Source organism: Saccopteryx leptura, chromosome 2 (assembly GCF_036850995.1).
Source record: "Saccopteryx leptura isolate mSacLep1 chromosome 2, mSacLep1_pri_phased_curated, whole genome shotgun sequence".
NCBI classification, from domain to species: domain Eukaryota; kingdom Metazoa; phylum Chordata; class Mammalia; order Chiroptera; family Emballonuridae; genus Saccopteryx; species Saccopteryx leptura.
The window spans coordinates 43,188,970-43,203,594 of NC_089504.1; the positions used below are offsets into that span (position 1 = coordinate 43,188,970).

Here is a 14,625-nt window from a genome sequence, read left to right on the forward strand (position 1 = left end):
CTGCTCTGGAAAAGCCTTTCTGGCCTATTGCAGTGGAATTAAAATGAAAATAAATCGGAAACAGCCTTAAAAGAAAAGGGATAAAATTATGCTTTTACATGTACGGGTATCAGTACAGATATAGATTTAGATACGCGTGTTATACATTTTATGCATCCATTCTAAGCACACGTATGAATGATCCCAACACAGATGGCCAAGCATCAAAAAAGGAGCTTTATCTGGGGTTTCTGCAATTACGAGAATTAGATATTTGGCCAAAAAGCAATAGAGTAGGGGAAAATGTACTGGGGTAAATTCTACTTCGACGTCATTATTGAAACAGGCTGGTACTCTCTCGGCACCAAGAACAAGAAGTTTAAAATATATCAAATGATGATGAAAGGTAAGTTCTAGGTTAACATGAAGGTGGGAGGCACCATCAGTCCCTTCTCCTGGATTCAGAGCAGGACAGAGACTCATGTTCTAGGGCTGTCCATTCAGAGAGGCAAACAGGAAAGATATTCATGGGCAAAATGGAAAACTCAAGTGAGCCCTTCAAGCCTAAACAACAATAATTGTTTAAAATAGTATGTGAAAATGTAAGATAAAACTTCCTGGACAAAATGGTCACCTGTGGATAACCATTACTTATCTGGAATAATTGAAAACAAAAGGCAGGGAGGGCTTTGACCACTTTAGAAAAGTAGAAAAACTCCAAGATCTCCCTTTGACCATTTGCAGGTGAGCTGTACAGTACTCCAAATATTAATTGTACTCTAATTACCAAACTAAAATGGATGAAGTTGAAAATTCTGTGATCATTCGCTTAGTCAATCAGTATTTACTGGGCGGCAACTTTGGGCTCGGCACTGGATAAGTAATGATGAACGAGACCAGTATGAATGTTGTCACCATGCAGCTCACAGTCTGGCCCACCTGTTGTAGATGGCACCATCAGCATTTGGTTACGGTGAATCGACAGAACAGAGAAAAAAATCCGTGAAGCTTATACTCACTAGACCCATCTCCAAGAATAGACCACAGCTCATTGGTTATACTCTGAAGTCTAGGTTTAAGTCCCTGGTTTGGAATTTAGAGGTCACCTTCCCATAGACGCAACACCATCAACAATGTTTGAATTCTCAGATGAATCCATAAATCTGGAGTGGGCCTGCATTCAGCCATACTATGATTTTAAGAGATTTCTAGTTTGTGTGACCCCAGGCCCTTCAATAGTATTACATTATAGTTTATAATCACGGGTTGAAAGAGCCAATGCTTAAGAATGAAGTGTGCCATGCTGAGGATGGGTAAAAAGCTGTAAATGCCTAGGGGTAGGCGGGTAGCCCTCTTCAATCTCACTCTGCCTTCAGGACAGGCAATGTGAACAGGGAGGAGTCTCCCTGAAGGTGCTCAGAAAGCTAGAACTACATTTGGAATAACTCATTTGCACATTAGCCTTTGGCCTCACATAGAACCGAAGCCTTTAGCTCCCGCCAACCCTATGAGCATTTCATACTTTGTTACTCAGAAATCACAACTGACATATTTCCTCATTATTTCAAGAAGTATAATAGTGTTTTTACATTCTCTTCCCTTTTTCAGACATATGTTTTTTCAGCAATAATCACAGCCCTTAACATTTAAAATACTTTTAACTTACATGAATTTTTAAACACCACTTTTTATGCAGTTGTTTTTTGTTTTTTTTGCCCTTATTGCATGAGCCTTACTTACTCTATCCCCCCAAATTATCAACTCAGCATCTGACTAGTAAAACAATAACCTCAGCACAAGCCCGCTTTGTTCAAACCGTGGCACGGACAGACGTGTAACTAAAAATAGAAAAATAAGTTACACTAAACAAGAATGTGAGTCTCCAAGACAAATTTTTTAAAACTATTTAATTTATGTTTAGAAATAAGAGAGTGAAGCATACTGCCTGAAGAAAGTCATTCGCTGGCTCTGTGACAAGATTAAGAAAATAGTTCTTACAATTCATTAAGAACACCCTAAGGGTACGTGTGGAAAATGTAGGTGCCTTATCTGTAATCACCCCAAATTATCCAAATAAAATACTGTTTCAGTCTTAGTGCCAGAGTCTCTGTATGAACACAATCTCCTCTGAGCCTAATTCTCCACCATCCCTGAGCTACACAAAATATGCTGACTTTCACAGGTCATTCTACCAGTCATTTTTCCAACACAGAGTTGGGGTGGGGAATGGTATTCTCAAAGTTTTTGCTGAGTTTCCAGAAGGACTCAGACACATCCTCTCCCTGGAGAGCCCATGAGATGGAAAAATCTCAAACTCAATTCTGAAAGTGGGAAAGGGAAAGAGCTATATAATATGGCTTTCTCAGGCAAACATCTATGCTTGAGGCCAGCCACTCCAAGTGCCTCTAGGGCAGTGGTTCTCAACCTTTCTAATGCCGTGACCCCGCAATACAGTTCCTCATGTTGCGGTGACCCCAAACCAAAAAATAATTTTGGTGGCTACTTCATAACTGTAATTTTGCTACAGTTATGATTCGGAATGTAAATACCTGATATGCATTATGTATTTTCCGATGGCTTTAGGCGACCCTGCCGGGGTCGTGACCCACAGGTTGAGAACCGCTGCTCTAGGGAAAGGAAGCCTTTGATCAGAATGGGGAAAGCAAAATGCCACAGTAGGTAGGTGACATGCAGGAAGCAGAAGCCTGGCCTAGACCTGGGCACCTGCTGGACATGTGATCCAGGACAGTCTGTGAAGCAATGAGCACGTCTGGTCTGCAACACCTCTCCTGCATCCCATCACCCTCAGAGAGAGATCTGGTGCCCACGCTTATCCCATAGGACAGTGATTCTCCAAGACTGCTCAGGCAACAGCGGCATCGGAGTCCCTTGAAAACTGCTAGCCATGCCCATTTTTAGGCTCACTGCAGACCTATTGAATCAGAAGCTCTTTGGGTGGCCCAAAAATCTGTTTTCACAAGCCCTCTAGGAGTTTGTGATGCTAAGTCCACTTTGCAAACCATCGCTGTGGGGTTAACTTAAATCACCATAGTATAGTTCCTTTCCCAAGACTTAGCTATATTTAAAGAATGAGATATCTTCCCTCCTCCAAAAGAAATGTCCAGGGTTGACAGGCCAAGTGGGAGCCAGGAGGAGGTGCGGAGGTTTAAGGCCCAGTTTACCACTACTCCTCCCATTCACTGTAGGGTTAGGAGTCTAGGTAATGGGCACCAACAAAAGGAGAGGAGAATATGTCAGCAACAGGTCTGATCCACCCCCAAGCCCAGTGTACGCTGGGCAACTCCCTGCTACTTACACATTCCCTTCCAAGTAAACTAGCAACATCAGTAGCAGCTGTAACAAACCACACAAAACAAGAAAACCCACCAGACTTCCTCTCCAGTGCAACTAAGACACCACTAAACGTTCTTCAAAACTTTCTCAAGCTAGTAGCTCTTGACAAGAGACCATAGAAAATTCCATGATAACTTATTAGTCAATACAGAAGCTTAAACCTCAGGGCAAACGCTCTTAAGTCACTAAAACTCTTGGCTACAACAAGAACACTGAAACAAGTTTTCCGGCTAAAATTAATTTTCAGTCCTCTAAAAGAGACTAGTGATCTATACTTGGACAACACAGTCCCTAATTTTCTTTATCAAGCACTTAGAATTTCTCCACTTATAAAACAAGAAGTCACTCAATCACAAAGCATTCATATACCACCAAAATGGCTGTTATTTTGCTTCCCAACGCTGCTTAAATTTCAAAAGATGTGAATCAAAAAGTGGTAGCAACACCAAAAGTAGACCACTGAAGACCTGGAAGTCAAAATGAACAGCAAGAGTATCTTTCTGTGCAAAATACATGTGGCCTAGCCATAGCTAGCCAGCTGTCACCAAGCCTCGCCTGCCTTTCTGAAGCCACAGGGAAGCTTGGGCACTATTTGCCGATATCATTATTAGTCACTCGATACACAAGAAACCAGTTCTGTGTCTTCTGGGACAACTGTCCTCATTGGAAAGTGGGTAGTGCTGAGTAATCAACATTATTTTGCTCTCTCTCTTGGTTTATATTATCATATCCTTGTTGCTATTTTTTCAGCCTCAAAGTCTAGTGTGATCGTAAATCTAGCTGCTTCCTTCTTCAGTGGTAATTAGCATTAGTCATAAGCCAAAAATGATTCCACATAAGAAGTAAAATAAACACAACCCTTCTTACCTTTCATGCCAAACTTGGAGTGTCTTGCCAACTTCAGCAGAAACAGCATCACCAGGAGACAGAATCCCACTACAGATGCAATTACCACCACAGCGTAGACCTAGAGAAAGACAGGGAGGGCAGTTACGGCCCTGCTCATTGGTTCCCTATATTCAGACAACAGAGGTGATGACAGTTCATATTTATGGAATGCTTACTACTTGCTCTTCTAAGAACTACACATACATCAATTCACTTAATCTTCAACAACCTTATGATAAAGTATGTGGGTCATATTATTCCTATTTTACAAATGGGAAAACATAAGCTAAAAGTTATAAAATAAGTATCTGTTATATAGATACAAATATACATAACAGATATATATATACAGATACAGATATCTAGATATATATCTCTCTCTCTCTCTCTCTATATATATATATATATATATATATATATATATATATATATATATATATATATATCTGTATCTCTTCTCCTTTATTTACCCACTTATCAACCTAATGCCTACCTGGAGAGGAGAAGAGAGAAACATGAATAAGAAATACGGGTACTTTTTTAGGTTGATGAAAGATATAATGGGATTCACTTTACTGTTCTCGCTATTGTTGTGCATGTTTGAAAAATGGTCACACTATACTAAAAATATTTTTCTGGTTGGCTATTGTTGCCCTTAGAAGTCAGGGTCCCCTGGAGCAGTGAGTAGGACTGGAAGGGAACAAGAAGACACTTGTGGATGAGTTCACTTGTGAAAGCTCTTTGAGTTATAGATTTATGATATGTATTTTTCTCTTCATGTATGATAGAGATCAATACAAAGGTTTTTGTTTTTAATTTAAAAATGTCATTGAAAGATGTAGATTATACAAGTAGAGAGAGTAAATGCAGATCTATTTGAATCTTGTCACAGCCCTGGGCTGGAGATCATAGAAGCACAGGTGCATGATGCTAACGAACTACATGCTGACATTTTAGAAACAAAGATGGATGCACGGTTGTTAGTTTCCTTCTATTCATTACTGCTTACCCCAAGGCCCTGCTTCCAAGAAAAGTTTGATTCTCTAAACCGGGAGTTGGCAAATGTTTGCTATAAAGGCAGGTGATTTTATTGCCACTGTAAGATCTTAGACAGAAGATCTTAGACTCAAATAGAAATAATGTTGCACTCAGGAGACATTTGGCAATTTCAGGGTTGTCTCAACTAGGGGAAACTACTAGCATCTAGTGAGTTGAGATCAGGGATGCTGCTAAACATCCTAAAGTACCTAGGACAACCCCCACCCTGACGAAGATCTAGTCATCAATAATAACTATGTCAATAGAGTCAATGTTGAGAAACTCTGCTCTAGAGCTCTCTTCATCTTGACCACAATAAATGACAACTTTCCAAAAGGTGTCTGCTTGTTAGCCTAGTCTTGCAATAATGGTAAGTCTAAGAGAACCCCCTGCCGGTACATGTAATGAAGCAAGAAATAAACCTTTGTTGTTGTAAGCCACTAAGATTTAGAGATTTTTGTTACTGCAGCATAGCTTATCCTGACTGACATAACCATCTCACAGTGACAAGGAGTGGAGAGTAAAGATTAAGAATATCAGTTCTTACTGAGTTTGAAATTTAGATTTACCATTTATTACCTGCATGACTTCAAAATTACTTAACCTCACAGCATCTCATGGTAAAGAAGGGAATGTAATACTTCTACCTTGCAGGCTGTAAATCCTTAATGACTTAATGCAAATAATGGGTTTGGAATGGTATCTTTCTACAATAGATAATAAATTAATGTCAGCCATTATAATAATCATAATGCTGATTAAAAATAATAATTTAGATAAAAATTAATAAGCACCCCAAGAGTGCACCTCTGAAGCTTGGAATTTGAACCAAAGTTTGCCCAAGTACAAACACTAGAATTTATTCATTATACTGCTCTCCAAAGCATATGGCTAAGAGTGAAAGCAGGATAATAAAACACATGGCTAATGCTCACACAACACCTTCTCTGCTGTCAGATGGGGACAGCATTAAAAACCTCACAAAGCACAGAACAAAGCACATGCCAAGCACTTGGCCAAGGTGGAGCAAAGGTGTGATAATGCTCTTCTCTGGCACTTGAGCTGTGAGCAGCTCTCCACAGGAAGCCTTCGCAAATGTCTGAGTATATACTAACCTCTCCTCAGTTTATATACAAATAAAATGGTTATGATGCCTAACAGGCTAGTCATGGATCAATTTGTTTCAACCAAGATCATTTCTCTCAAATATGCCTAATGATTTGGGGTGTTTTTTTAAAAAATATATCTTTATTTCTAACTCACATTTTCATGGGAAAGAGATCATCATATTTTAGCCCTACCTTTATCTACCTTATTGTTAAATTCCAGACTTCTGTGGGTGGAAGGAGAATCCCTAAAGAAACAAATTCAAACTCTATTTTACAGATAGGGGACCTGGGATAGAGGACTTGCCTGGAGCCAGGACCTCTGTAGTCTCTTATCACTTTGGAAAGTACCTGACTGGCATTCAGAAGATCTGAGTCCCTCTATTCCCAAGATACCCTGCCTTTACCAGCTATGAAAGCTAGAATAGAGCCTTCCCTTTTCATGTGTACACAGGAATCAGAATACCAGCCCTGCCTTCTCGACATGGTTAAAGAATGCTTCCTTCAACCTACAAAACGAGAAGGGGCTCCACTGCTGCAAAGCAGCCAATGACCTGCCAACAAATATTTAAACCTATTAAAACAGTTCTAAATATAAACATTCAATAAACAAATGTTTATTAAATCCTGTAATCAACAAAGATTCTTGTAACAATGAGAAGAATTATTTCCTCACACATGGTTTGATAAAAAGTTTTATGTACTGTGACTGTGTAGAGCGGGGATGGTATTTGTGTGGGTGAACTGGGGTTTGTCTGGTGGGCTGGTTGGTTGGTTAGTTGGTTGGTATGTTGGTTGGTTGGTCGGGCAGTTGGTTGGTTGGTTGGTATGTTGGTTGGTTCATTTTTCTCTGAGGATATTTCTTAACAGAACACAGAGTTGCCCTCTTCTGAAAATACAGCAAGGTGTGTGACAGCACTTGTTGGACCAGAATGGTGACTGAGGCTGTCTTCCAAGTGCTCTGACAACTAATTTAACTTTTGCATCTGTTCCCTGACTCTGAAGCTTTTCCTCTAATCTAATGATCCCCCCCAGGGATCAGGGACTGTTCATATATCAAATATCTGATCCACACATCATTTTTAAATTTTCTTTAAATTCTAAAAATAATGCCTTGCACCTCTCATATCATACAGTAGGGGCCTCAGGTGGAGTTCAATGTACAAACTTTTAACACAGATTATTTTATCCGATCTTGCCTTCCAGTAACCCTATTGCAAATAGTTCAAACATCATTGAGATAGGCCAAGTAGGAGCTTAAATTTATCATCTGGATTCAAAAGAGAAAACTGAAGTTGACATAATTTGTAGTGACTGGGATATCTACATATCTCTGCGCTTAACACATGCTCTCAAATTCTTTGTGGACACAAACAACTTTCTCAAATCAGAAAACATGAAGTGATTGGTAATGGAATAAAAACTGAAATGAATGCACAGGCAGGAATGGGAAACATTCTACCACAGCATTTGTCCTGCTACTTCAGTGAAATGTATATAGTCATTGGTGGAAATTTGTGTATGTGTGTGTGTGTGTGTGTGTGTCTATATACTGGATGTGCATATTTTGCGTCTCCCATTCTCACAGCCATAGGCCTGGTTTAAATACACATAACACCTTTTTATTACTGTACCAGACCCTTATCTCATCACCCCACTTCCAGTCTCTCTGTTTGGAAACCCCAGCTATAGTATATTCACCATGAGTCTTATCAGCCTAATTTTTACTGTGTACGTCCTAGGTGCCAGGCATTATTCCAGTGTGCAGAGATATAGCTGTGAAAAATACTGAACAGGTTGCCTACTAAAAGAATCTTACTAAAGAATCTAAGGAAAGGAAAAAGACAGTAAACAAATAAGAACGGTAGAACAGACAATAATAACGACTCAGAAGAAAATAGAACAGGGTAATGACTGCCTGCTGGCCACACACTAGATAAAGCTATGTGATGACCTTCAGGAAATACATGCTTATATAGGCAACAGAAAATGTTAAGGCTGTGAGACAGAATAAACTTGGAGCATGCAAGAGAGTATTTTAAAAAGACAGGTGGTAAGCAGCGAGGAGATGTGGGAGATGAACTCAGGGCCTTGTTAGCCATCATGAAGAGTTGGGCTTTTATGATGAAAGTTTTACTACAATGTATTGGGAAGACTGTGAGAACAATAATAAAAGCATAATCTGATTTGTGCTTTGAAAGGTCATTCAGGCTGCAGTGTGGAGACAGAGAGATAACAAGAATGGGAGAAAGGGACAGGGCAGAAGGTGTGGCAGTCACCCAAGAATGAGCAATGGTGGCAAACTCTCTCTATAAAGGGCCAGAGAGTAGATATCTTTAGCTTTGCAGGCTACACAACCTTTACTGCAACTGCTCTACTGCCATCATTGCACAAAAGCAACCACAGATAATACATAAATAGACATGACTACATTCCAATCAAACTTTATTTATGAAGGGATATTTAAATTTCACAAAAATTTTCCTGTGTCACAAATCACTTTTCTTTGATTTTTTCCCAAACCACTTAAAAATATAGAAACTATTCTTTGCCTGCAGACCTCACAGAAACAGGTTGTAAGCCAGAACTTGGCCGTCAGGCGTTTGCCAATCCCTGAGTTCACCTGCAGGGGGGGCACTGGAGGTGGGGAGACACGGATAGGTTTGGAGCTCACAGGAAGTGTAGCTGGGCACACATGACAAGTGAAGAAAAGGAAAAAAAGGAGGAAGCTAGCTGGGTTTTTACCTGAGCATCTGACAGGCCACCCTGCCACAGAACCCTGGAACCCTGAGACCCTGGGGCTCTGCCAAGCCCTTTTCAATGTCTCCTTACTGTGCAATAAATCTCACCACCTGGCACTGGGTTTCAAAACCTCATCACCAGGCACAATCAACTTCTCCAACCTTGCCTCCACCTCCCGCTCTTTGCACACCTTATCTTCCAATCAAGACTGTTTTCTGATCAGTCTGCAGGCTCTCGTTCACACCCTCAAATCCCTTCCCTGCTCTTCCCCTATATCCAAATCCCAGGCATCCTGCACAGGCCATGGGAAATGCCACCTGCTCTAAGGACTCCTCAGCCCTCCCAACGGGAAGGAACAGAGCACCGCTCCATCCAGTTCTACTCTTCAAACCACATTGCTGCACCTCTTTTTAGATTAGATGCTAGATTAGATGCTAGTCTTCATAGCTCAGGCCACTGACTGAACTTTAAGCTCCAAAAAGAATAGATCCGAGTTTCATTCATGTTTTTATATCTTCCCACATTATATCCTTATATGTGGCAAATACTTTAATATTTATTAAAATATTTTAAAAGGCAGGTATGAACGTGTGGAAGACAGGAATAATTATATGTATCTATAGTTTAATATGACATTTTGACTCAAAGTGGTATTGGAGGCCAATGGAAAGATGACATTAGGTCTTAAAATTACTGGAAAGGAGTCAAACACACAATTTTAAAATGTTAAATTACAATTCAAACATATTTCTTTGTGATACAATTTGAGATAACTCTTTCTTTAAACCATATCAGGCCCTGGCTGATTGGCTCATTGGTAGAGCTTCGGCTCAGTATGTGGAAGTCCTGGGTTCAATTCCCAGCCAGGGCACACAGGAGAGGCGCCCATCTGCTTCTCCACCCTTCCCCCTCTCCTTTCTCTCTGTCTCTTTCTTCCCTTCCTGCAGCCAAGGCTCCGTTGGAGCAAAGTTGGCCTGGGTGCTGAGGATGGCTCCGTGGCCTCCACCTCAGGCACTAGAATGGCTCTGGTTGCAATGGAGCAATGCCCCAGATGAGCAGAGCATCACCCCCTAGTGGGTTTTTTGGGTGGATCCCGGTCAGGCGCATGCAGGAGTCTGTCTCTCTGCCTCCAAAAAATACAAAAAAAAAAAAATCAAGACAAATAAAAATGAAAATATACAAATAATATGCACAGAATCATCCAAACCACAACATGAGGGACTTACAGTTTAACATATATAAAGCAGGGAAAGACAATCTAATTCCCCAGTTAAAATTAGCTGCCTGTAAGAGAAAGCTGCTTTCTTGAACTTCTAATAATAACCTTTGAAAGGACAGATATTTAAAACAGGAACTGCTAGCAATAAGTCAGAGGTTACCTTTATCACTTCTCTTAAACCTTTCTATTAATTCCTCCAAATTCAATGCTCTGTCTACATTTGAGCAATAAAAATGTCTTATTGAAAGGCCTACATTGAAGCAACTCCAACAGTCTTCTTATAGTTAGTTGATTTGTTTCATTTTAAACAAACATTTTGAAAATTCAAAATAAAGACAATATGACAGCTACCACCAATGTGTAAGCATCCGAAATGCTCAAAACCAACCTAAGAAACAACTGTGTATCCCACTCACCGAGAGATGCTCCCGACCGGTTTTGTCAGCAACATCTGTGGAAGGTATTTCGTTACTTCTGTTCCTGGCGTCCCCAATGTCATTCGCTGTAGTCTCATAATCTTAAATTGGAGAGAAGAGAAAGAGAAGGAATCATGAAGTTGTCATTAGGCTAACAGCAAACATGAGGCTACAGTAAAACCCCGATCAAACCCAGACAAATCACCAGAATGCAAACCACTCACAGCCTGGCAAGAAAGGAGCAGGCCCCGGCTACTGGGTTAAATCCTTGCAACCCTGAGACTGTGCAGCGCTAACACTGTACCCAACCAGATCTCCACAGTCTTGTTTTGGTGGTCAAATTCTACACCCACTTTAGGGTCCTTCTTTGCTCATAAGAATAGATCCCCTTCTGCTAAAGCATTTAATATAAATACAAAAGAGAATTAATCATCTAAGAGCCACAGATTTATAGACCTGGAAGGGTCTTTAGAGATTGAGTCTAACCATTAGTTTTACAAGTAAAGAATGTTAATTGACTAGTGTAGGTCAACTGGAAAGATGGTGGCAGAGACCAGACTGTATCTTATTTGGACAGAGGCAGCCACCCACCAGGGGATGTGGATTCAACACTGAGAGGGAACTTGGGAATACACATGAGCTTTTTTAAAGAGTTATGAATCATTAATATTTCAGTTTCAGAATTAATAGGAGCTGCACCAACACAATCTTTAAAATTGTAAGGATACATTCTCATATCGCCATGTCTCAAATGTAGTTGCCATCTTCTGAATCAATTTTTAGAAAATTAATGACTGATGTCTTTTGCGAGCAAAGATTTTGTTTATAACATTACATATAAAAGTCATAGAAAATTTGGCAAACGTAATGCAGACAATGTTCTGCATAAACATTTTATATTTTTATTCTAAATAGATATGGTGCCTTCAATTTGCATCCAGAACAAACAACCTCCTTAAGTCATCTCCAGCTAAGCTTCTCTCTGTAGAATTTTCACACAAGCCTTGGGTAACCAATTTAAATTATATTTTATTAGCAGAGTGTTCCTTTGAACTTGATCAAAAGTAACAGAAAAAGCATTATTTTCTATCTTTGTTGTTTTGTTATTAACTCCAAAACTATATTCTCACTATTTCCATTTTAATATATTAAAACTTTTTTTCAAATAGGAAGAGATATCATTTTCTGGTCGATCTTCCTTCTTCATATTCTATTCAACCACTCATACAAAATTAAATCATTAAAGTATCTACAGTTTAATATTATGACATTTTGACCCAAAGACCCAAAGTGAGGTCAATGGAAAGATGACATTAAGTCTTGAAATTACCAGAAAGGAGTCAAAAGCATAATTTTAAAATGTTAAATCACAATTCAAACATATTTCTCTGTGATATAATTTGAGATAATCTTCCTTTAAACCATATCAAGACAAATAAAAACAAAAATGCACAAAATCATCCAAACCACAGCATGAGGGAATTACAGTTTAACATGTATAAAGCAGGTAAAGTTAATATAACTCCCCAGTTAAAATTAGCTCAAATTAAGTGCACACTCATATAATAAACATATAAACACAGAATCATTTATAGAAAAAAATAAAATGTCAGTGTGTTATAAAAATATACAATTAAAGAATAAAATATCTTATAAAATACCTATATAAGTATACTATTTTCATCACTCTAACTTTTAATCAATCTTAAATTTCAAGCCAAGTCTTGAAATTTAGCCTGCCACGTCCCCAAATAAAGGCCACCTGGTCATGAAGGTGGTTTGAAAATTTGTTAAAGTTGGATTTTCACACCTAGAAAAACATCCCTGGCATTTGATTAAAATAGCAAAGTACAGATGAATGTTCAGTTAAAAGTTAATCTAGTACATCGTTTGGTTTCTCCCCTTCCATATTCATAAAAAGGGGTTCAAGCACACCCTCCAGGGAAACTAACAGGGGTGGTTCTAGTTAATTGAAGGGGTAATCCATCCCGCTTATCAGTAACATAGGCAAGAATGGATTATGACCCGGCAGGGTATTGAATCAGATACTGGAAGGCCAGATGGAGGTTTCTGGAAAAATTATTTTTCCTCTGAAACCCTTTCAGAAACTCTACCCTTTCTCCCATCAGTGTGAATGACCGCAGCCCCTCCGTTGGCCTCATCTAAGAACCCATGGGGCGGGGGGGATCTGTGAAGGCAGAACCATGAGTGGAGGCGAGTAGAGATGAAAAAAACTTGGGTCCCTGATAACATGATTAAGCTGCTGGTTTAACCCACCCTAAAACATGCTCTACCTTTGAAGATCCTGTCTATGAGCCAAACTTCCTTATTATATAAGAAACACAATTTTGAATTGGGTTTACTGTCATAACTAGAAACTGATACAACACCCTTTTCTTGGTAGCCATGGCTTTTAAACAGGTAATTAGTTCCCAATTATGGAAACAAATTGTCCGTTAGAGCAGAATGGATTTACTGCTTCCAAGAACTGAGCATAAGAGAGAAAATGCTATTTACAGGCACTGTGAATATCAAGGGAAAACAGCCATCAATATTGAATGATTTTTCTTGAAATTTTATTTTGGCCTATGTAGTGCGTAAAATGTACATTTAACTGAGCTTAAAGGTCTTCTTTTGGTTGATTTATTTCATGCAAGACAAATGTTTTGAAAAAAAAAATACAAAATAAAAACAACATGATAGCTACCTTCATAAATTACCTCAGGATAATTTGGGTCTGCACCTAAAACAGAAAACAAAACAAAGATGTGTAAGTATGCATCAGAGTTTAACAAAATACTTACTAACTTAATACCCACCAAAATGAGCTAAACATACAGTAAAGACTTTGTAACTGAACAGACTGTTTTATAGGACAGGTAAATAAACACGCAAGTCTCGGTGTGTTTCCCATTCACTGTGTCCCCTGCCCCAGTCCCACGGACCCCACTCTCTAAAACAGAAAAAAATAAAGAGAAATCACAAATCACGTTAGCTTGAAAAACTTCAGCTATTATATAGTTGGCCATTTTAATTGCAATTTTGGTATTTTTATCTCAAAAGACAGCTCATTTCTGTACACTCTTGTAATTCTCTGATGAGTTGGGGGTTACTTTCAAACTCTGTTTTGACAGATCTATTTGCATTCATAAACATTATTAAGTGCCCTGTATGATGATGTCTAAAGTACAATTTTGCTCTCTGCTTAGTCTTCAGAGAGGTTGGCAAGACTACATAAACCCTTTTTTTATGTTTGCCCTGACACCACACACAAAAAATAAATGTACTTTCTCTATTGAAATTGTTTATGTATAAGAGATTATAAATTAATATGTCAAAGAGAAATATAAAAGTAGACCCACTTAATTTTTTTTTTGGATGACTGCTGTATTCACCGAGATGATCAGAATACTCTGTTTTAAAATATTCCTGTGAGCATTTCCAAAAACATTTTTTAAAAGTCGCCGTCAACAAGAACTGGAGACAAAAATATTTCCTACTTTTTCTCCATTCAGAACTAACTGGGTCTCTAAGTAAAAGCCTAACTGGAAACAAAATTACATTTTGATATAACATTTAAGTGGTTATAACATAAATTTCCAAAGCTACTTCCTATGCTTTTAGTCTTCACTTACCACTGAAAACCTAAACTTGCAAATCACAAAGCTTACTCAGTTCTCATTTCACTTCTGAAACTAGCAGAAAAAATATAATTTAAAAATAAAGTGAAACGAGCCAATTTTCTGTTCATGTATTCCCTAGTGCATAATTAAGGTTAGCTTAAATGAAGAATCAAATAAAAGTGGCCCTCATGTTTAAATTAAAATTTTAACACAGTTCAACTAGAAGAACATTTATTTCAGCAGGAGAAAAATGAAGTAAC

The 14,625-nt window shown here is 38.7% G+C and overlaps 1 protein-coding gene across 1 annotated transcript in view; it reads right to left on the reverse strand.

Annotated features, from left to right (window-relative positions):
• Nucleotides 1-823: 823 nt before the first annotated feature.
• The window catches only part of LOC136393682 (BDNF/NT-3 growth factors receptor-like), an 83,276-nt gene continuing 69,474 nt past the window's right edge, over nucleotides 824-14,625 (reverse strand). Inside the window, exons 12-15 of the mRNA XM_066366310.1 lie at nucleotides 13,450-13,485; nucleotides 10,743-10,843; nucleotides 4,201-4,300; nucleotides 824-918 (exon numbers count right to left, since the gene is read on the reverse strand). Coding sequence (XP_066222407.1) covers nucleotides 824-918; nucleotides 4,201-4,300; nucleotides 10,743-10,843; nucleotides 13,450-13,485 — 332 coding nt within the window. The remainder of the gene's footprint in view (nucleotides 919-4,200; nucleotides 4,301-10,742; nucleotides 10,844-13,449; nucleotides 13,486-14,625) is intronic.